The following is a 23,639-nucleotide window of genomic DNA, read 5'->3' on the forward strand; positions in this document are numbered from 1 at the left end:
GAGCCTCCCTTTTAAAGTAGTGCAGCCACTCGTATCCCCTCTGGCAGCCTACCACTCCTCCACCACCACTCCACTTCTCCAGTGGAAGGCAGCCCTGACATTTTCCTCAGCAGCCCTTGCCAGAGTTTGGCCTGTGAGGACTGCTGGTGGTGGAGGCTCTGCCCCTTAGCTTTACAGAAGTCTTTCTCTGCAAGCAAAGATCCCAGACAAATACTTTCATTTCTGTCATTATGTTGTGTTTGAAATTCTCATTCCACAATTCCCCTTTACTTGAAGCCCTGAAGGATAAGCCTTGTCTCCTCCATTATTTCTGCCTTGAGAGATGGACTCTACAGTGTGTTGAAAGGCATCTTTTTATTATGATCCACAACTAGACACTCCCTTCTCGGTTTAAAAACCAAAGGCTGCCCTGTAATGTATCACTTTCAGGGGTCGCTAAGATAATGTTTTTCTAATGCTTCACACTAAATAATTTTGCTGAACAGTTCTTAAAATTCTCATTGATAAATACTGTTGAACAAAATGTACAATGCGTATTAGAGAGGGGATGCATTCTCCCTTATGCATGGACATGGGTATATGTGTTACATATGCCAATATATAACCCACCATTCATTCCAGGACCAGCAGGATTGCTGCAGATAAACTGGTTATCCTAATATGATCATCAGGGTTGGTCTTTGCAACCAGCATCATTTTAGGCAGTAGCTAATCGTTACCCCTGCCATAGTGGACAGCATTTTTCAGTGTATTATGGCAGCATTTTTCAGTGTAAGTTAAAGACAAAAAAATTCTGGGTTAAGAAAGCCAGGTGTTTTATTTCCTTTGATGTTTTCAACTGACAGAATTGTTGAGAGACCTTTGAAAATATTAAGGGAAATTCATTTAATCTTTTAGGTATTGATGACTTATTTTGAAAGAGGTGTCTGGGACATCAGTCTGTAATCATCCATTTTCCATTAATTCATGCAATATTTGGAATGTGTCTGGTGCTGAGAATAATGCAAACATAAAAATAATTCAGATAAGCTCCATTCACCTCAGCTCATAGATAGGCATAATACAGTTAAATAGCTAAATGTAACCAGATGTTTTTCCAAACTTAATATCTTTAAAAAAAGAAAAATGAAGTAAAATATCTGAAACTTGAACTTATTTTGTTCATTTGTTGCTACTTGGAGAGAAGTGTAGAAACAGCGTATAGTTCTTTGGTTGAATTGGACTGCCCTCTGCTGACTCAGTGATCAAGGACAACCTCAGTCTGGGGATCAGGAGACGATGATACAAGGACCTGCCTCAGTGACTGCAGTTCCCTTTCTTGCAATAATTCTATCTAGAAGAGGTCATATCCAATTACCATACTAACAGCATCAACACAGCAGATTAATGAGATAGGGTGGGTTGGAAATTCAGAGGGAATGGGAATCAGCTGGTCAAAATTTTCTACGATAACTAGGCTATTAGGGCCTAGGCCAGTGGTTCCCAATCTTGTCTGCACATTGGAATCACCTGTGGAACTTAGACAATGCGCCTACTACTGCTTCCAAAGGTTGTGAATGAACTGGTCTTGTGTGAGGCTTGGGCTTTAGGATTTTTAAAGATTCTAATGTGAGAGAAGTTGGGAACCACTTCTAACCACAGCCTAAGCCCCAGGGTCCAGGACTTTTTAAAAAGCAAAAACAGTCTGTCTACTTCCGTTTCACTAAGAACCACTTGAGAATGGTACACAGTAGCTCACACTGAAACTCACAGAATATTGAAGCTGAAAGGGAACTGAGATCATCCAGTCCAGAGATTATAAATGGGCAAAGCTAAGGTCATTAATGGCTCACAGATGTGTTCAGTCTGCATAATGTTCTAAAACACTTGAAATTAGTTGCCAACACTTGAGAGCTTGCACACAAAAATCTAGATGTTTGGCTTCTTTAAAAAATCAGATCTGACAACCCTGGACCTGCAGAGCAGCAACAGGCCAGAGCCCAGCAGCAGTTTAGCCCTTTAGCTGGGTCTCCTGATCTCCAGTTTGCCACTGTCTCCACCACCCTGACCCTAGTGAGCATTTGATTTGCTCCAACTTACTCTTGCCTTATACAAAACTAAAAATTAGCTTTCTGCAACTTTCACCCATTGCTGCCAGCTCTGCAGCACAAAGGAAGCTCATTCCTTCTGCACGAGAGGGCTTCAACTTCTCAAGGACAGGAATCTTGCTCTCTCTCCAAATCTTCTCCTTCAGCTAAATACCCTAGCTCCTTCAAGTATTCCGTGTGACATGGGTTCCGGACTCCTCACCATCCTGGTCCCTTCCTCTGGATACATACTCTGTGGTCAATGTTCTCCTTAAATTTGGTACCCAGAGTGAAATGCAGCACTTGTACTGAGGTATTCTGACTATGGCTGTGACAATTCTATTGATAAAATCTGAAACACCACTAATTTTTATCAGTGTTATCACATTGTTGGCTCATGTTGAGCTTGTGGCCAACTGAAATCCCTAAGTCTTTTTTATACGAAATGATATGAAGCCAGGTTTCTCCACCCCAAACTTACACAATCCATTTACTTCAAATGAGGATGTTACATTTATAATCTGTTTAATTTCATCTTGATGGTGTCACTCTGGAACTGTTTTGAGTTGTGACTGTCATCTCTTATATTAGCAATATTGGGTTGCTCCATCCTCAAATCTGATCTTTCTGATGACTTCATCCAAATTACTGATTTAAAAAATCAAGTTGAATAAGACAAAGCCCTATGAAATATCAAGACTAAAATCACACCAATTCATTCATCAACAATTTGTTTAAATATATGAATAGATTCCATGTACTACACCCTCAAGGCCATATTCTTATCCATGAGGCTGTTAGGAAACCCTTTCAGGAACTCATTTATATGATCTATTGCATCACCTGACCTAGTGATGTAACAGCACTATCAAAAGAGGAACTAGGTTAGTGCTTGATGAATCCAAGTGGGTTACGAGTGATTACCTCCTTTTCTATGTCCGTACAAACTGTTTTGCTGCATACAGACATTAAGTTTGTCAAAATCTACCCTTTCCCCATTTTTAAAAATCAGGATTCTAGAAGACATAGCTATTTCTTGCTGAAGGCTATCTGGCTACTTTAAGGTATTTCCAATCATTCCCTTTGAATCTTCACCTGATGGAAGTGAAGTTGAGATCATAAAGAATTTCTACTTGGGCAGAATTCAGAACTCAGGAGGTCAAGGAGACAGAAATCATGTATGTAGAACCAAGAGCTTGCCAACATTAAGAAACCCGAGGCAGAGCCTATTAAGGAGCAGCAATGGCAGACGTTTCTTTTTCTACATTAAACCTGATTTCCAACCTGAAAAGGAACCTTTAGTGTAACCATATTGACATTCTTGATCCAGTGACTGTCTCAGAAACAGGCAAAGAATTTTAAATAACTTGACCAATTTGGAAACCGCTTGGTATGCCAAGGTCATCCTCTTAGAAAAGCCCAGTTCTTATACTCTCGGATGAGCTCTCAAAAGCACAGTTTCAGTCCTAGAAAGCTGATCCTCTGAGAATTATTTTGGAACTCTTCGGAGTTCGTTCATGAGCCAAAGGGCAACACTGAGCAGAGCCAGGGAGCCCGACTGGTGAGCGGCAGCCAAAACAGTCGGGACGTACATCAGCAGAGTGCTAATGCCCAGGCCCACCTGTTACAAAGGAAAGAAAGCAGTAAGCAAAGCAGGAACCACAAACTGAGAGCCGAAATGACTGGACATGGACAACCAGGTACACAAACTTCCACATTCTCCCATCAGAACATTACAAATATACATATTTAATTTCACAGGTAAATATACTCACAATGAAGGAAATTCAAACAAAATAAATAAACCTAAAATTCCCCTTAATTATCCTTCACCCTAGCTCAGTTCCGCTTCCAAAAGGTAGCCAGTTACCAGTTTCTACACATTTGTACTTCTGTATATATGTTTATAGAGGAACACACAATTTTGTGCTTTCAAAAAATATATTGTTCTGTCACTTGCTTTTTTTCACTAAACAATATACGTCTTGAGATATTATTTTAAACTGCTGTACAGTATTCCACACTGTGGATGTATCATAGTTGTTTAACTATTTAGGTTGTTTCCAATTTTTCACTATCACAGCAATTCTACAATGAATTTCCTCGTAGAAAGGTCTTTGTGCATCAGAGTACTTCTAGGGCAGGATTAATAAGTCAATTTGCTGGACCAAACGACTTAACATTCAACATTTTAAAAGATACTGCCAAACTGCCCTCTAAAAAAAGCTATATCAACTCATACTCTCTCCAATATATGAAGATATCCATTTTCCTATACCCATGCCAATATCTGATTATCTTTTTTTGTCCATTTTTTTCCAATCTGACCAGCACAAAACAGCACGTATTGTTTTAATTTGCTCCTGTCTGATCACGAGCGAGGCTAAACAGCTTTTACTATTTATTAGCCATTCATCATTCCTCTTGTAAGAAGCATGTATTGATATCCTTTACTTATTTGAGTTCCTGGTTATTAATCTTTTAGTCTATTATAAATATTGAAAATATTTTCTCTTAGCCTGTCACCTTTCTTTTTTTTTTTTTGGTTTTTTTTTCCCCCTTTCTCCCCAAAGCCCCAGTAGATAGTTGTACATCGTAGTTGCACATCCCTCTAGTTGCTGCATGTGGGACGTTGCCTCAGCATGGCCAGACAAGCGGTGCATCGGTGCGTGCCCGGGATCCGAACCCAGGCCACCAGTAGTGGAGTGCGCGTACTTAACCGCTAAGCCATGGGGCTGGCCCCTCATCTTTCTTTTTTAACTTCGTTTTGGGGACACCCTCAGACAGAAAGAAGTGGTTTATACCTGTGTGTATGCCAAAGCTAACAGAGTCGCTGCTGCCACCTTGGTCCTTGGAGGAAGGGGAATTCTCCGGGAGAGGAAGTAGAGCGCTGTAACGGCAGTAACTGAAGTGATTCCCTGTAGGGAGGAAAGAGCCTCATCAAGTGCCAGGGAGAAACGTCCCACTGCCTGGTTTCTGCTCACCTTACATGTATCTCCTTCAGAACCACCGAGTAGCCACTAAGCACTTCCCTGTCCCAGGCACAGAGAACCACCTGCAGTTCTGCCTCTGATTACTCCTCCTCAGTCTCTTCCACGCTCCTCTTCTGCTTGCCACTTAAATGGCAGCGTTCTCCGAGGCTCCGGCTACAGTTTCTTCACGAATCACTTTATATACACTTTCTCTCTCTCCGTGATCTTATCCACCTTCCAAAGTGGGTGTCCCCCAGGTGTGGTCCTCACTTTGTAAATCATTCTTCTCATTTTTATCACTAATTTTATCTCTACTCTAATCCTGCATTTTTTTTAACAGTTTTTTATTTATTTTTTTTTTTGTGAGGAAGATCAGCCCTGAGCTAACATCATACTAATCTTCCTCTTTTTGCTGAGGAAGACTGGCTCTGAGCTAACATCTATTGCCGATCCTCCTCCTTTTTTTTTTTTCCCCAAAGCCCCAGTAGATAGTTGTATGTCATAGTTGCACAGCCTTCTAGTTGCTGTATGTGGGACACGGCCTCAGCATGGCCGGAGAAGTGATGCGTCAGTGCGCGCCCAGGATCTGAACCCGGGCCGCCAGTAGCGGAGCGCGAGCACTTAACTGCTAAGCCACGTGGCCGGCCCCTAATCCTGCATTTTTAAAGCAGGGTTGATTCCAGCACATGAGAATTATTATTTTCCTGGGCTATGAGTAGAGGAGGTGGTGGTGCTGATAGCTAGTGCTAAAAAAGATCTAAAGTCTCATTTTCATTCCCACCCCTTCAAAACCAGGGTCTGGGACTGGCAATAGGGTCTCCTTCCCCCTTCCATGATGTCAAGCAGAGTGTTTTTCTATCACATTTCTACATCTGTTTCTCTTCTTTCCTTTCAGAGCTGTCCATAACGACAATTTCAGCCAGACTTGACTTATTCCAAAATGTTGTGTGGCGGTGGGGACTGAGCTCACACAAGGTAACTTGCCCCAGCCCCAGCATTCCCTTTGGATATCTGAGTCCTCTGGACCTCTCTCTTCAGATGTACTTTGGATGTATCATCTTACTCTCAACATACCTCAATCTGATGACCCTCCATCTCTGGCTCAACGTTCATTCCAATAGTTCCATTTCTGCCGGTTGTGTTTTAAGCATGCCACAGAAGCAGCCTTCCGGTCTCCTTTGATCTTTCTTCACTTTTATTCCTACAGTTCATCTTCTATTCCTTACAACCTCTCTCAGATTCATCATTCTTCTCAAGTCCTACTCCATCCATGAAGCCTGGATCCCCATCACTCTCAGTTGCAATACTATAATAGCAGTACTACTTCTCGCTGGTCTCCTTGATGCTGCACTTTCCCTGCTCCAATTTATCGTGCTCAGACTACTAAGCCAATCTTAAAAGCAGGGCTTTAACAAATATTAGCTTAAATAAAACGAAAACTATTTATGATGCTCTTAGCTCCTTGGGTTCTGGCTCAGCTCTGATACCTATGTGTGTGGCAACCACTGTTTTTGCACTCTCTTCTCTATTCAGCCTCATTTCTGCTAAAATGACTCGCCTATGTGTGTACAGAATTGAGAGAGGTTATCATTTACCAGATGGTAAAAGGCATATTTGAACTTTAAGAAGCTGGCAGTATCCTGAAAGTCAGAATTTGGCGGGAGGGGGGTGTGGGTAATTAGGACAAAAACATCACATCTGAGAACTGGTAGTAAATTTCTTCTATAAAGAAAAGGAAATCTTCCGACTCTACCCTCTCACTGTTGCCCCCGGTGCTTTAGACACCCCAAAGCCTGTCAGAGGCTCCTGGGCTTAGAAGCCAGTAACACCAGCCAGACTTACCAGAATCCGGTGATCAAACTGCACCATGGTGGGATTCTCAAAAACATTCCTCAGGATGGGGGAGAAGGTAAGGAGATCCTGTGGGATCCAAGATTCTCCCATCTTGGGAAAGGAGTTGTAAACAAGCCCAGCATCCAGTCCTGCCACAAAAGCCCCTGTATTCCAAGGTAAATGGTATTTATTAAAATGAGAGAAAGAAGAGACCAAATACTAGTTCTGACATAGAAAAAGTTTATTATCTCAGAGTTAGATAAAAGGAATAGTCAGAGAAAAATAGAAAGATTTAGTAGCGGTTCTCAAACAAGGAATATACATCACAATCACCATGAGAACTTTAAAAAAAAACCACAACTGCATCCTCACCTGCTCCTACCCCAAGATTCTGGCATGCCTCCTCCAAAGGAGTGGACTAGAAGCCCTAGAGCGAGGCATATTAATTTGGAAAAATTCCCTTAGTGATTCTGATGCCCTCCTTACCCCACACTGAGAACTACTGATCTATGCTGGAAATGCTCTTCCCTCAGACAGATGCATAATTTACTCCTTCACTTCAGGTCTCCACTCAAATGTCACCTTATCAAAGAGATCTCCCCAATGATCCTATATCAGATGGTATTCCCCCAACCCCCTCTATCCCCTTATCCCGCTTTATTCTTCTTCACAGCACTGAACACCATCTGACATATTATGTTTTATTATGTCTTCCCCAAGTGCTCAAAAAATGTTTGTTGAATGAACACAGAAATGAAAAATAAAACTTATAAACTAAATCCTGGATAAACACATAAAGAGGGTATTCATGAATTAATGGATGACTGATCCATTATTTATGATCAAAGAGGATTCAGGGATGTTTAGATCACATGCTTTATTTTTGTAAATGCTATTTATAAAGTCAAAATTCGTGCTCTTCCACCAAAGAAGTGGAGGAATTAGGTGGATCATTGGTTTGATGGTTTTATTTTAAAGCAGTGCTGTCCAGTAGAACTTTCTGTGATGATGGAAATGTTCTACATCTGCCATCCAATATAATAGCTTAGCCACATGTGGCTACTGAACACTGGAAATGTGGCTAGTGTGACTGAGGAACTAAATTTTAAATTTTATTTAATTTTAATTAATTTCAGTTTAAATAGTCATATGAGGCTAGTGATTATTGTATTGGATAGTGCAGTTCTAGAGTGAGACAGACAGAGGTAGAGGTGTGATTTAAAGAATGAAAAGACCTAGGATGGTCTCTTTGCCCCAGTGAATTCCCCACGTTAGACCATCTTTGAGGGCAGGCTTTTTGTCTGACCCATCTTGGTGTAATGTAACAATATTAACAATAATGTTTACATAATAATAACAGCTAATATTTATGTAACCTTTGCTACATGCCAGGTACTGTTCTAAGCACTTCGCATATATTACTCATACTATTCTCATCATCCCCATTTTACAGATGAGGTCACTGAGGCCCAGGGAGGTTATACAGCTTGTCCAAGGTCATACAGTTCATAGGTGGTGAAGCCAGGATTTGAACCCAGGCAACCTGGATCCAGGTAGATGCTCAATATTTTTGTTCAACTGACTGGAAAGCAGGATTTTTGGAAGGCAGGAAGGAATAGAAAACAGAGGATGAAGATGGTGGGTATGTGAGAGGCAGGTGTGAAAGGGAAATACGACAAGGCAGGAAGAAAGGGGAAAGTATAGGCAAGAGATCCCACAAGAGTGGGATGAAAACAAGCCATCTGTGACGAGAAGATTCCTACCTGATAGAGCTGTAAGGAACACCAGGCCTGCTGTTCCATGAGCAAACCGTCTCAACCACAGGAGTTGACGAGTTTCAGGCAACTAAATAAGGAAAGAAAATCATCAGATAAACTGTACTGCGAGAGGCACCAAAGACCTCCAAGACCAAACCCAAGTGACAATTTCAGGTCATATCTCCTCTGACCCTTAGACTAGGTTAAGTACTCCTAGCAGACAGTCTCTTCTAACATGCATCATATTTTATTAAATTTATACATTTAGTATCTGTCTTCCCTGCTATCCTATAAGTTTTGTGAAGGCAGGAACCACCATCTGTCTTGCTTACGACAGTAATCCCAGCCCGGTGCTTGGCATGTAGGTACTCAATACATATCCATTCAATAACTAAAGGATTTGCATTGTTCAGGGGTAAAATGCGTCACCATGGTTGAAATGATGTGGCTTAAGATATAGGACTGGATTTTCATGTTGTGTGTGATATTTAGTGCTTAACAAATATAGTTAGAATCAGATTGCATAAACTGCCTGGCGTAGGGATTCTTGCATTTAGTGTTTTTGGTAAGTCAAAATTTGTTTTTATTTTTACTATATCCAACTTCTGATACTAATTAGTGAATCAACAAATATTTATTAAGAATTTTATAAACCAGTAACCATAAAGATACAAAGGAGTTAAGTCAGAGTGCTGCCCTCAAATGGTTTACAATCTAGTAATGTGAAGAGTTAGGTATCATTACTAAGATGTTGTAGGACAGTATATCAGTGCTGTCCAATAGAACTTTCTGTGATGATGGAAATCTTTTATTATCTGCGCTGCCCAATATGTGGCTAATAGGAACTTGAAACGAGGCTAGAGCAACTGAAAATTAAATAAAAAGTTAATTTTATTTAAAGTTTAAGTAAATAACAGTTTGTTTAAATAAAGTTAATTTTCATTTTAATTAATTAAAATTTAAATAGCCACATGTAGCTAGCAGCTGTTAGCATAGCATTATATGTTTGACTATCATCTCAAATCCTTTCTGTAATTAGTAGACTATAAATAAATAAGAAGACAAAAACAATTAATTGATAATTAAAGTCATCGGTAACCTTTAAGAGTACCATTTCAGTGGAGTGTGTTTAAGAGTGTGTGGTAGGGGGCCGGCCCCATGGCTTAGCAGTTGGGTGCGCGCACTCCGCTACTAGCGGCCCAGGTTCGGATCCCAGGCGCGCACCGACACACCGCTTGTCCGGCCATGCTGAGGCCGCGTCCCACATACAGCAACTAGAAGGATGTGCAACTATGACATACAACTATCTACTGGGGCTTTGGGGAGAAAAAGGGAAAAAAAGGAGGAGGACTGGCAATAGATGTTAGCTCAGGGCCAGTCTTCCTCAGCAAAAAGGGGAGGATTGGCATGGATGTTAGCTCAGGGCTGATCTTCCTCACAAAAAAAAAGAGTGTGTGGTATATGTGTAAGCATGTGGGTGAATGTGTGGGTGTGTATGTAGGGGGTAACAAGATGACAAGAATTGAAAAGAAAGAATGGGTTGTCAAGAAGTACAGCTACAGATGTAGGCAATTCATTTTAGAAGTTTGGCTTTGAAAGTCAGGAGAACAGGAATTATTCAGATGTGGATTGTCTACTATACCAATGTGTCAACCCCGTCTGGCTTCCCTGTGGGGATGACTGCCAAGACACCAACTCCTTCCCTTACTGGGATCCAGGCTACTGGTTCAAGCCCCTACTGGATGATTCTACTCAAAAGTCCTACTGTCATCTCAAACTTCACTCCATGAACAGGCTATCCAGGCCAACCATGACTTCAATACCTAAAATACTACTCATTTAAAAAAAAACTAGAAAAATTAGTATTTTCCTTTGATCAGCATACACAGAAAATACTTTTAGGCAAGATCACTAAGGTTTACTATATTGTTATACTTGATGAATGGCAGGTCCAATCTAAAGAACAAACAACTCAACATGGCTCTTGTATACCCTCAAAGATCCAGAAATAGTTCTCATTCTGGCTTCCCTCACCTCGCCATCCACCATCCCTCTGGGCGTCAGAAGTAAAGTGGTTGAGATAGCTCGTGTTGTTGGTACTCCTTCCCACTTTTTCTAAAATTTTGTTTTTACGTTTCACAATAGGTAATGCTGACAAAATATTCCAGCCCCTATACCACTAATTCTCCTTTGAATGAGTTGCTCCAGCTCAAAAGAATAACTGCAAATTTTACTTTGCAGTCCCAAAGCTACCCCAAAGTTCAAAGTTCAATGTTTCTCTAAACTTTGGTTATATCTAGCTGGTGAACTGGTAGATGTTACTAAGGGAATGTGTGCATTTTGACTTATAACTTCCCATTAGAATCAGAATTTCTGTTTCTCTGACTTTGTCAGCATCTGTGCAGATGTGGTAACAATATAGACTGACTTTTACCTTGTGCTGAGGGAGCAGCAGTGAGAGCGAGGTCCACAGGCTGGCACAATAAAGAACAAGGGCTGATCCCAGGTGGGCAGCGAGGCGGTACTGACTGACCCGAGGGATGTCATGGGAGTCTGGTTTCTCTTCTAATCCACTTTTCACCATATACCATCCCAAGAGACCCTAGAACCAAAAAGAGAAGAGGCAAATAAAACAAGGTTGAAACTGTCTATTTAACTTTGCTCTCTGTGAAAGCAAGTTATCAACAGTCAGGGTGGTACTCCCTACATGACCCCACCTTTCCATACCCTCCCATATCCCCAGTATCCCAGGAATCACGGCCTATCCACATTTCCACATATAGCACCATAAATACTTAACCACTGTTTAGATTAACATTTTATTGAAGTATAAGCCAAATATAAAAAAGTGCACAAAAGCATATCTGTGGGCAAAACCTTGCAAATACTTGATATAATTTAACATTAGGTAAAACAGTGAAAAATGAGAATAAAAAGAGTTGTTTCTATAAAAACTAGATTGAAGGCTTTGGAAAAGCTCGACAAAGATAACTGCTTAAAAACAATTACTGTCAAGTTAGTAGGAATAGACATAAGAGTTTTGGGGGGAAGTCATAAAAATCTGGAAGGCTTTGCAGGCAGAATGCTTTGTTCTCACTCCTCTTGGAGGAAAATGAAACAAAATAATAGTTTATGGGGGTGCAAGAGATCTGAAGCTGAACTCCAATGAGAGGACTCAAAGAACAGGCCTTAGCGCTGTTAAAAAAGAAAAGGTAATGAAAGTACACGATAAGTTTAATCTAGTATGTATTACTATTCTATGATTCCCTGCTTTAACTGACTTTTTCAATTAACCAAACAACCGTCAGTTCTGATCATATCAGATAAGATACAGCCCTTTCAACCCCCCTCTCCCAAGCCAGTAGAATCACATCAAAGAGGTGAGATTCTCCCACCTCTTCTAAATATATACTTCTCAGGAAATCTTTTTGGACATTTCTTTCCCCCTTCACGATTACCCTGGATGTTCTAATTATCTTGATTTCATCGGCATAGGACATTGGAAGATGGAGGAGGTTACAGTGTGATTTGCCAACCCCACTTTGTTCCTCCCATAACCCTATCAGCCATCTTCAAATTTCTGCCTCCCTGGGAGTCTGGTGTTTTTTGTTTTCATTCTAAAACAAACTGTCATTTTTTTTCACCTCCTCTCCCCTAGTTTCTATTAGACTTTTAGTAATGTCTAACTCTTTATTGTTTCTATTGCCTCTATTTCATCTCTTCCTTTTTCTTCCTTAATTCCTTCTAATTGGTTCATATTCTTACCATTTCTGAACTAAATTAACCAACTCACTTCCTCCTGATCAAATTTTGATATTTCTTTGATGCTCTGATACTCTCCCTTAGGGCCTGAATACCTTGACCCAAATACTCATATGTGTCTTCTCTAGTATTCCTTTTCTTGGCCCTCAGTCTCATCTAACCCCTTAACTCTGGGAGTCATTCAAAGCTCTTTTCCTTAAGAGGAGTTCAACTTATGTTATTTTAATCACCATCTATACTTGAATATCTCTCAGCTACGTCTGTATTCTAAGATCCTTCATCCCACAAAATGTTTCTCTCTTTTGCAATTTTCCTATTTGCTTTACTAGCCATCCTAGCATAGGGATCCCACTTCCCCACAGAGCAGGCAAGTCAGAAAAAAGGAGGAGATGAGAACCAGGAGGAGAGCCATGATGGGAAAGAAACTCTAATGATGTGGCACAAAAATATATTTATTGAATGCTTATTGATTCCAGGCACTAAACTAAGTACTTTTTATGGATAATCTCATTTAATACACACACATCCTAAACAGTAAGCCCTATTATTATCCCTGTTTATAGGTAAGGAAAGCATAGCCTACAGAGGTTAAACAATTTGCCCTACTAAGGGGCAGAACTAGGCCTTCAAGCCAGGCCTGTGACACTAAAACCCACTCTGTTATCCTGCTTCAAAGATTACTTCCTTAAAAACAAGGCCAACTAGGAAGCTCCTGGGAGCATCTCTGGTTTCCCAAACTTGAATAAATCTCACCTGGAAGCAGACTAAACCACAAAGGGCAAGAACACGTCCTTTCATGCTGCGGCTGAGCCAGCCCTTTCTCCAAAAGTAGGCAGCAGGCAGGATGTATGCGAGGCCAACAAGACGACCCCACATTCGATGTGAGTACTCCATGTACCAGATGAACTTGAATTCTGCCAACGTCATATCATGATTCAAGCTAGGTGAAAAGGGAAGTCAAAAAAAGAAGAAAGAGGAAACATCCATCTGATTTCTATTTCCCGATGGAATGCAGGCACATTCTCAGTCTTGAAGCTTGATAGGTCTGCCCTCCTCCTCATCAGTGACCTCAGGGTCACTTTGGAACTGAAGGTTTAGAGTAGGGAGCTCATGAAACACAACTGAGCTAATAGCAAGAAATAATGGAATCTAATCATTCTGAAATGTTTAAATAAGCAAAAAATTGAGTGGGCTTGGTGGGATGTTTACCTGATTTTCTATAGTACTTACATTTTAAATTCTGGAAATTGCTGGTATTTTTGGAATTCTGCTTCCCATTCCTCTTGGCTTGTAGGTGGCTTCATCTCCTTTATTAAATGCCAATCTACCATTGAGAGGCCAGACTCTGTCAACCTTACAATAGGAAAGAAATTGGTGTGTGTGCGCGCGCGCGCAGGTGTGCGTGCACAACGCTGATCATGAAGGGTTTACAGCGGCAAGTGGATCTGAACTTAACCCCTCTAAAGGTAAACACATTATTTCCTTGTTTCCTCTTTTGACATCTTTCTCTCTTTTTACTGCTTAGAACTTTGTCAGAAACAGCTGCCATCGGGTACAAATTTCTTTATCCCTTGCTCTCTCAATCCTTTCATTCAACTCTTCCTACTTCTTTCTTTCATTAGTATTCCTTGACAGGCAATCAACCCTTAGACCAAAGAAATTTGCCCTAAATACATAATCAACATTATACCCACAGAAAAGAGATTTGTTATAGGTACAAATCTAGGTACAAGTTTAGGTTCTTGAGTGAATTTGAAGACAATGAAACTCAAATTTGTTGCAGTTTCTCATAACAGCCTACGTAACACGTAAGTTATTTTGAAATAAGGGCACAGGGGATGAGCAGAGAATTTGAGGAACACATACTTTATTAAAACAGAAAGTACTTTCACCAAAAGGAGTTAGGGTTCCTAAAGTAAAAGGCTGATTTTAGGCCTGAGGCAAGAAACGTACAAGATGAGCCTGGTACATCTTATTACCCAGAAAGCAAGGAATCAACACTTACTAGAGTCCTGTCAAAAAGACTCTGGAACCAATCAGAAGCGGCTCCCACTGACTAAAGACGGGACAATTTGAGCACATCATCATTACTGCCATAGATTGAAACATATCAAATATGGTTAAACTTATGAGCTCCTAATTAAACTTAAACACTTTATTGGTTACTTTTGGAGGATGCCTGGGAACCAATTTATTATTTTGAAAATTGGTAAATAAAGGGAAAGAATCAAGTATTCATCCTGCCTTTCAAACTGTACCTTAGGATAACCAAATTGTTGAGGAAGGAAAGTTTCTCTTTAGAGTTGAGGTAATAAAATACCACAATTTTGCAACTCTAATGAAATAATGGATCTAGGCAATGATCATCAATGACTGTTGCCATCTCTAATAGACACCAGATATTTATGAACGTTATGATCACCTATGAAGTTATTTTGCCCCCTGCCCCCAACCTGAATCTGATCAAGCCACAACCAGTTTATAGGAAATACAGGGGACAATGGGACATGTTAAATACCACCATAAGAATGCAATTAGCAAAATCCAGACTGTGGGAAACTCCATAGGACAAATGACCTGGGCTTCTTCAACAACAAAAAAACTGCAAATGGGGCCGGCCCAGTGGCGCAAGTGGTCAAGTGCACGCTCTCGGCTGCAGCAGCCCGGGATTCACTGGTTCGGATCCCAGGCGTGCACCGACGCACCGCTTGTGGAGCCATGCTGCGGCGGCGTCCCATATAAAGTAGAGGAAGATGGGCACGGATGTTAGCCCAGGGCCAGTCTTCCTCAGCAAAAAGAGGAGGATTGGCAGATGTTAGCTCAGGGCCAATCCTCCTCACAAAAAAAAAAAAAAAAAACCTGCAAATGTGGGGAGTGCGGGGGAGGAGTAGAATCTAAATCTATCAGATCTCTTTATAAATTTAAAGAGACCTAAGAGGCATCCGAGCCAACTGTGATGTATGGAACTTATTTGGGTTTAATTCAAACAAACTGTACAAAAATTTTTCAGACAAATTTGAACTCTGCAGGGGGAGAATATACACAAACAATGCACGGCTAACAGTTAAGACCTAAACCGGTCTTTATGAAGGGCTCCTACTAATGAAACTCTAAACTATTCTATGGCAGGGTAAGCCATCAAACATGTTCCCTCTCTTTAGGCCTCAGTTTCTGCATATGTAAAATGAGGGAGCTAGATGATTCCTAAGGTCCCTTCCCTCTCGGGTCATCCTGTGCCTCTACTCAGGACCCAAACAGCTGACTTGCTATGAGCAAATTACTCACCTAGTTACTCCACCAAGAATAACTGCTCCAGCCACTGTTCCACTGCAGACCAGGAGCCATCGGCCCACCACCCGCTCAGCAGCCTTTGAGGGAAGGGATACCGTACCCCTTCCAGATTGCAAGGCTACTTCAGAGACGGTGCTGTATTGACCTGGCCTCAAGGGGCGCCTGGTCCCACAGCTGCAACCACACTGAAGATCAAGGCAGACAAATTACAACTGGAGAAAAAGGGACAGACCTCACTCCACTGCTACTCACACACAATTCCACTCTGTCTCGAGTCAAGTACCCTGTATGGCCACATGTCCACTGCTACTGCCCTGGTACATCATCACCTCTTAACTAGATTACTGCAACCACCTCCCAACTGGTTTCCTTGCCTCCAGTCTTGGCCTTACTCCAAACCATCCCCACACTACATGAACCTTCTGGTCTCTGCATACTTCTCCCACACTTAACTCTACACCTAGATATGGATTATTTACTTTCTCCTGTGGCTCTTTAAACATGATTTCTCTCTGACGGGGACACTACTTGTCCCTCGACTGATAATATTTACTGCAGATCTCAGCTTAGGTGTCACTTCCTTTGAGAAGTGTTCCCAGACTTTCCCAGGTCTGCAACAGGTCACTCTCACAGCACACTGTACCTCCCCTATCACAGTGCTTAACACAGTGTAATGTACCTTCAGGTTCATTGGTTTCTATCTCACACTAAGCTATGAGCTGTGGGACAGCAGTGTCTGGTCAGTTTGGTTCTTTCCCTCCTGCTACTTTTGTTTCAAACACAGTTCCCTTACATAACAAGACCTTAATAAAGACTCGACAAATGAATTACAAATGAATCAACTGTGCCTCCCTCCAGGGAAGGAGGCTTTTGGTACAGTAGTCCCCCTTTAGCCGTGGTTTCACTTTCAACGGTTTCAGTTACCGACGGTCTACCGCAGTCCAAAAATATTAAATGGAAAATTCCAGAAATAAACAATTCGTTAAGTTTTAAATTGCACGCAATTCTGAGTAGCGTTATGAAATCTCGCACTGCCTGCTCCATCCTGGCAGAGGTGCGAATCATCCCTTTGTCCAAGGATCCATGCTGTATATGCTACCCACCTGTTAGTCACTTAGGAGCTGTCATGGTTACCAGATCGACTGTCAAGGTATTACAGTGCTTGTGTTCAAGTAACTCTTATTTTACTTAATAATAGCCCCAAAGCGCAAGGGTAGTGATGCAGGCAATTTGCATATGCCAAAAAGAAGCTGTAAAATGCTTCCTTTAAGTGAAAAGGTGCAAGTTCTCGACTTAATAAGAAAAAAAAATTGTATGCTGAGGTTGCGAAGATCCACAGTAACTTTTATTACAGTATACTGTCATAATTAGTTGTTAATCTCTTACTGAGCCTAATGTATAAATTAAACTTTATCATAGGTATATACATATAGGAAAAAATATAGTACAGATCTTCCTTGACTTACAATGGAGTTATGTCCAGATAAACCCATCGTAAATTGAAAATATCATGTCAAAAAATGCATTTAATACATCAAACATACCGAACATCATAGCTTAGCCTAGCCTACCCCAAACGTGTTCAGAACACTTACATCAGCCTACAGTTGGGCTATCTAACACAAAGCCTACTTTATAATAAAGCATTGAAAATCTCATGAAACTTATTGAATATTGTATTGAAAGTGAAAAACAGAATGGTTATAGGCACACAATGGTTGTACCAGTTGTTTAAGCCTGGCTCACTGGGAGCTGTGGCTTGCTTCCACTGCCCAGCATCACAGGAGAGTATCATACTGCATATCGCTAGCCCAGGAAAACATCAAAATGAAAAATTTGAAGTACAATTTCTCCTGAATGCATATCACTCTCACACCAGGGTAAAATTGAAAAAAAATTTTTTTTTTTTGTGAGGAAGATCAGCCCTGATCAGCCCTGAGCTAACATCCATGCTAATCCTCCTTTTTGCTGAGGAAGACCGGCTCTGAGCTAACATCTATTGCCAGTCCTCCTCCTTTTTTATTCCCCAAAGCCCCAGTAGATAGTTGTATGTCATAGTTGCACATCCTCCTAGTTGCTATATGTGGGACACGGCCTCAGCACGGCGGGAGAAGCGGTGCCTCAGTGTGCTCCCGGGATCTGAACCCGAGCCAACAGTAGCAGAGCGTGCGCACTTAACCTCTAAGCCACAGGGCAGGCCCAAGTTGAAAAATCTTAAGTTGAACCATCACAGGTGGAGGACTGTCTGTATATACAGGGTTTGGTACTATCCGCGGTTTCAGGCATCCACTGGAGGTCTTGGAACATATCCCCGGCGGATAAAGGGGGACTACTGTATTTATCTTTCACTTCCCAGTTCCCAATATATAATAATCACTCAATAATTATTAGTTGAGGGAATACACGCCCTCTTTTGACTCTAAGAACCCATAGAACCATGTTTGGTTTCCTGCTTCTAATTAACTTTAGACAACTTAAATTTCAGCCTCAATTTCCTTCCTTGTAGAATGGAGTTACAGTCCCTAACTTGCCTACCTGTAAGCTCTTAGCAAAAATGAAATATATGGGTAAAAATTACTAAGCTTTTACTATATGCTAAGCGCTTGATGTACATGAAATTATCTAATCCTCACAACAACCTTATGAAGCAAGTGTTGTTATCCCCATTTTACAGATGGGGAAATTGAGGCACAGAAAGGTTACCTAACTTGGCTAACATCACACAGCTAGTAAGTAGTAGGTTGGAACCTGAACTCAGGGGCTCTGGACACAAGGAACCGCGTTGTGAAGTCTAACGAGCTACGGAAACGTGATGTGGGGTTATCTATCATCTTTCTCCAGCCCCTTTCACCCCATGCCCGCTTCCGCGACTCAGAGTCCGCTGGGATGCGGTACCTGTGCTCTGGGCGCCGCCCTAGGAACCAGGAGCCGGAGACACGGGCTCCCCAACGAGGCCTTCAAGGGCGGAAAGAGTAATCGCTGCATACTGAGAAGGGTGCCCCGCCGCCACCTCGACACCCCACCGCTCCGCGCTCTCCTGTTTCCGCCAGCCAAAGGAGAACCACTTCCTGGTCACGCAGCGCGAGCCCCTCCTCCTCAGGACGCAGGGGCGAGCAGTGACTGCGCCTGCGCTAGCGACTTGGCTTTCGCGGGGGCCGAGGGGGCCGCTGGGGTTTGGATGTCGGGGACGCGCAGGGGCGCGCGCGCGGCGGTGAGGACGCGCTTCTTTGGTCGCGCGCGCCGGAACGCGGACTGTGAGTGGAAACCGAAGACGCACGAGGGAGGAACGCGTCGAGCATGAAGAGACAGGGGGCCTCCTCCGAGCGGAAACGGGCGCGGATACCGTCCGGGAAGGCCGGTGCGGAAGGGGGCGGGGAGGGGGCGATCGGCCGCTTGCGCTCTCGGGGGCGGGCCTGCGGGGGTTCTCGCCAGTGGATTAATCGCCGTTTCCCTCCGACTGGTTTCCCCAGCTGCTCACAGCCCCCTGCGGGGCGCGTTCTGTCAGTGCGGCTTTAAACGTGTGGAGACGGGGGGCCTGAGAAGGGGCATGTAGCGAGAGCGGCCTGGCTCTGGAGTCAGAGATGTGGGTTCGAATCCTGGCGCCGCCACGTACCGTCGTTCAAGTTGGTGAACTTCTCTCAGCCTCAAGTTTCCCATCGCCACGCAAGAAGACCAGGACACCCCCCACCCCCACCCCCCGCCACGGCACCGCTGTGGTAGTTAATGCCGAGCGCTGAGCGCAGAGCCCAACCTGTGGTGACCGCTCGGTAAGCCTTAGCTGCTACGGCGGGCCTGGGGCTTGTCCCCAAAGCCACACAGCTACCGAGTGGCAGAGCCTGTGGCTGCCGCGAGTCCCGAGTTGTTCCTGCCACGCCAAGGGTAGGATAGGAATTTGGCAAATGCTTCCTGCGTGAACTCTTGGTTCCTCCACGCGAGCGGTCCGCCAACTTTTTGATCTCAGGACCCCTTTACCTTCCTAAAACGTATTGAGAACCTCGAAGAACTTTTATTTATATAGGTTACATCTGTCGATGTTGATCGTATTAGAAATTAAAAGAGAAATTTTAAAAATATTTGTTAACTAGAAAATAACCATAATAAACCCATTACATATTAACACAAATAGCAGTTTTTATTGAAAAATAACTATTTTCCTAACCAAAAAAAAAAAAAAAGAAGAAGAGTGCCGATGTTTTGTATTTTTGCGGATCTCTTTAATGTCTGGCTTAGTAGAATTCTGATAGCTGGGTTCTCATACCTGCTTCTCATTCAATCTGACATGTCAGGTAGCCTCCGGAAAACTCCACTAGTGAGAGAACCAGAGTGAAAAAAGGCAAATAAAGTCTTAATGTTGTTTTGAAAATAATTTTCACTGCACAGACTCTGAAAGGGTCTTAGAAACCCCCAGAGCTACCTGGGCTACCACACTTTGAGAACTGCTGCTCCAAACAGATGTCGTCTTTGATCCCTACGAATAACGTTTCTTATGCTTTGTTTTCAAGTTTACACATCTTTTCTCTGCAATGTCTAATTGCTGTTAATCCCTCTTATTCTGCCTTCTGTCATAGCTTTTTGTGTGCATCCCCACCCTCTCCTGGCCAAGGTCCTTTCTTGTGTGAGGCAAATGGTACCCCTGCAGCACTGTCCAGTTAGATTTGTCTGACAGCTGAGGTGGGTGGCTATCAGAAAACTCACGGAATTAACGCAGTGCTGTTGATTAAGCGCATAGAGCGGCGCTTAACTCTTTCGCAGTTTGAGACTGATAGTCTTCCTTTAAATTAATGAGGCAGTTACAATTTGATGTTAGCAGATGGTAGATTTTTGTTTTTCCAACTAAATGCTTTTTTCAAAAATTATAAAAGCAATATTGGGTAGGAAAAAAAATCAAGCCATATAGAAAAGTAAAAGGAAGAAAGTAAAAATTCCATGTCCCACCACCTAATAGTAACCGTTATTAATATGTGGTGAACATTCAGGTATTATTGCATGAATATGCATTCAGTATTCTTAATTTTAAAAAAATTATGTGCTTAGCTTACAGAAAAAAACTCAAAACTCTTTGATCACACTTTTTAGTGTAAATACATGTATTTTTATGAATTTGTAGTTATTCAACCTTTAGTAAATCTTTGTGTGACTATTGTGTTCCATGGTTGATATTGTGCTTGCTGTGGGTAATAATAAAGATTTCTCAAATAATGACCTTACTTAGGAACTTTAGGTCAAGTAAGAGTGATGAGACACCTATCTACGTAAATAACAATGAGAGATAGAAGATAGTGTTTAAAGAGATACAGTTAGCATTTTAAAGAGGAACATATAACTTACGAAGAGTTATATGAGTTCAAAAAAGGGAGATACAGTTTCCCACTTTGGAAGAAAGGAAATGTGGAAATGTGATTTTTACATGAGCCTTGGAAGATTTTAGCATTCAAAGATGGAGCTGGAAGGACTTTGTGGATTGGCAGATGGCATAAGCAAGAGCAAGGATGGGGATGGAGGGGACCTAGAGGCACACAGAGGAAATAATGTGTATTTAATTAATAACTAAAACTTTTTGCACACTTAGTGGGTACTATCCACTTTACATAATTATCTCATTTTATCCTCCCTACTCTGAGGTAGGTACTAAAACCTACTGTGTTTTTTAGAAAACTTAGGCTAAGTAACTTGTCTGGAATCATACAAATAAATGGTAGGGCCAGGATTTGAAGTCCCTCACTGCTCTTAAACATATATTCCTTATAAAGAAGTTTAAACATATTCTGCAGGCATTGAGAAGCATTGAAAGAATCTTGCCTTGGAATGTGATGGTGAGGTCTGTGTTTTAGGAAGTTTAATTTGGTATTCAGAGTATATTTTTCTTGGTAGAATTTCTTGTACATATGTCTGTGTTTTTATTTCACAGCCCAGAGACATCAATTTAATAATTAATATGGCATTTTATTGCATCCATGGGCCCCAGTGTACTTATCTACTTCCCTATTATTGGACCTTTGGATTTTGGCAGCAAAAAGTAAAATGTTTGTGGTAGATTGGTCTTGATGGATAGTACCATCATGAAATTGCATTGTTCTCCATGTATTTTAGGAGCAGCAAATGGATTTCTCATGGAAGTGTGTGTTGATTCAGTGGAGTCAGCTGTAAATGCAGAAAGAGGAGGTAAGAGAAATTAGAGAATGAATGACAGTTGGCAGTCCTTTTAAAGAGTCTAAAAATGCATCCTGTGAACTGACCTTGAGAGGTCTTGTTATCTCTAAGGATCCTAGTAATCCTTTTGAAAACAACAACCAACTAGAAAACCTACTGGGAAATTACGATTTTCTAGTTTTACTCCCCTAGTAGGTCACATTTTGAGACAAGTGTCCACGAGAGTGCTTACTCACCAACTTCATTTTTTTATTAAACTTAGCAAAGATTTAATTTTTTTCAAACCATTGATTTGAAGACGATTTTAGAGATTAGTTGCCATTTTCATCATCAGGACTTTTATCATTATCTTTTTTTTTGAACATTATTACCTCAAGGTTTCTTTTGCACTCAAACCTGCTTTAATAGGAAGTGTAGAAATTCCCGTCACGTCAGGATCAGAAAATTTTGTACGTATACAAAAGTAGAGAGAATAGTATAATGAATCCCGATGTACCTATCACTCAGCTTCATCCGTTTTTGATACATGGCCAACCTTTCACCAATATTGGAAGTCAGCAAACTTTTTTTGTAAAGAGCAACGTAGTATATATTTTCGACTTTGCTGTCCACATTTGGTCTCTGTTGCATAGTCGTCTTTGTTTTTTTGGTCTTTTTTTGCTGAGGAAGATTAGTCCTGAGCTAATATCTGTTGCCAATCTTCCTCGTTTTTTTTCTTGAGGAAGATTAGCCCTGAGCTAACATCTGTGCCAGTCTTCCTCTATTTTATGTGTGGGTCGCCACCACAGGGTGGCTGACGAGTGGTATAGATCCGCGACTGGGATCTGAACCTGTGAACCTGGGCTGCCAAACTGGAATGTGCCGAACTTAACTATTACAGGGTCACAGGGCTGGCCCCCTCTTCTTTGTTTTTTTAAATAATCCTTTGAAAATGTAAAAACTATTCTTAATTTGGCAATGAGAAAGAATGAAGTACTGATACATGCTACAACATAGATGAATCTTGAAACATTATTCCAAGTAGGAAAAAACCAGTCATAAAATACTATATATTATATGATTCCACTTATGTGAAATGTCCAGAATAGACAAATTTATGGAGACAGAAAGTAGATTAGTGGTTGCCTAGGGCTGAGGAGAATGAGGAGAAAGAGGTGGCTGCTAAAGGGTGTGAGGTTTCTTTTTGGAGTGATGAAAATGTTATAAAATTGATTTTAGTAATGGTTGCAAAACTCTGTGAGTATACTAAAAACCACTGATTGATACACTTTAAATGGATGAATTGTATAGTATGTGAATTTTATGTTAATAAAGATGTTGTTTTTAAAAAACACTCAAAAACATTTTTTAACTTGCAGGCCATAACAAAAACAAGCTGTGGGCCTTTGGCCTGCAAGCCATGGTTTGCTGACCCCTGATCTGTATTCCTACTTTTCCTTCTCCATCCCCAGGTTATTTTGAAGCCAATCCCAGACATCATGTCATTTCATCCTCAAATATTTCAGTATGTATATCTAAAAGATAAGGACTCTTTTGAAAAAATAATAACCACTCTATCACTAACATTTCTTAAAAAAATAATAATTTCTTTTTTTTATAATTTTATTTATTTATTTATTTTTTCCCCCAAAGCCCCAGTAGATAGTTGTATGTCATAGTTGCACATCCTTCTAGTTGCTGTATGTGGGACGCAGCCTCAGCATGGCCGGAGAAGCAGTGCGTTGGTGCGCACCTGGGATCTGAACCCGGGCCGCCAACAGTGGAGCGCACGCACTTAACCGCTGAGCCACGGGGCCGGCCCAATAATT

At 41.5% G+C, this 23,639-nt stretch overlaps 2 protein-coding genes across 10 annotated transcripts in view; one reads left to right on the forward strand and one right to left on the reverse strand.

Annotated features, from left to right (window-relative positions):
* Nucleotides 1–798: 798 nt before the first annotated feature.
* LOC131407338 (cytochrome c oxidase assembly protein COX15 homolog) lies at nt 799–18,707 on the reverse strand. The gene is made up of 9 exons (XM_058543738.1): nt 18,577–18,707; nt 15,676–15,866; nt 13,621–13,743; nt 13,144–13,330; nt 11,063–11,230; nt 8,635–8,716; nt 6,881–7,035; nt 4,871–4,984; nt 799–3,687 (listed from the first exon to the last, which is right to left on the reverse strand). Exons 1-9 carry the CDS (start codon nt 18,664–18,666, stop codon nt 3,556–3,558), a joined length of 1,242 nt encoding a protein of 413 aa, XP_058399721.1. The 5' UTR covers nt 18,667–18,707; the 3' UTR covers nt 799–3,555.
* Nucleotides 18,708–18,856: 149 nt separating this feature from the next.
* Nucleotides 18,857–23,639, forward strand: part of CUTC (cutC copper transporter) — a 32,282-nt gene continuing 27,499 nt past the window's right edge. For 4 of the 9 annotated variants that reach the window (XR_009220480.1, XR_009220481.1, XM_058543739.1 and 1 more), the window contains exons 1-2: nt 18,859–19,039; nt 21,772–21,843. Coding sequence is in view for 7 of the 9 variants with exons in the window: in XM_058543739.1 (XP_058399722.1) it covers nt 18,979–19,039; nt 21,772–21,843 (133 nt within the window). In the remaining 2 variants the exon portion in view is untranslated. Of the gene's footprint in view, nt 19,040–21,771; nt 21,844–23,639 lie in introns of all 9 variants that reach the window. The other 5 variants (XM_058543742.1, XM_058543740.1, XM_058543741.1 and 2 more) reach the window with 3 other exon arrangements.

Source organism: Diceros bicornis, chromosome 6 (assembly GCF_020826845.1).
Source record: "Diceros bicornis minor isolate mBicDic1 chromosome 6, mDicBic1.mat.cur, whole genome shotgun sequence".
In the NCBI taxonomy this organism is placed as follows: domain Eukaryota; kingdom Metazoa; phylum Chordata; class Mammalia; order Perissodactyla; family Rhinocerotidae; genus Diceros; species Diceros bicornis.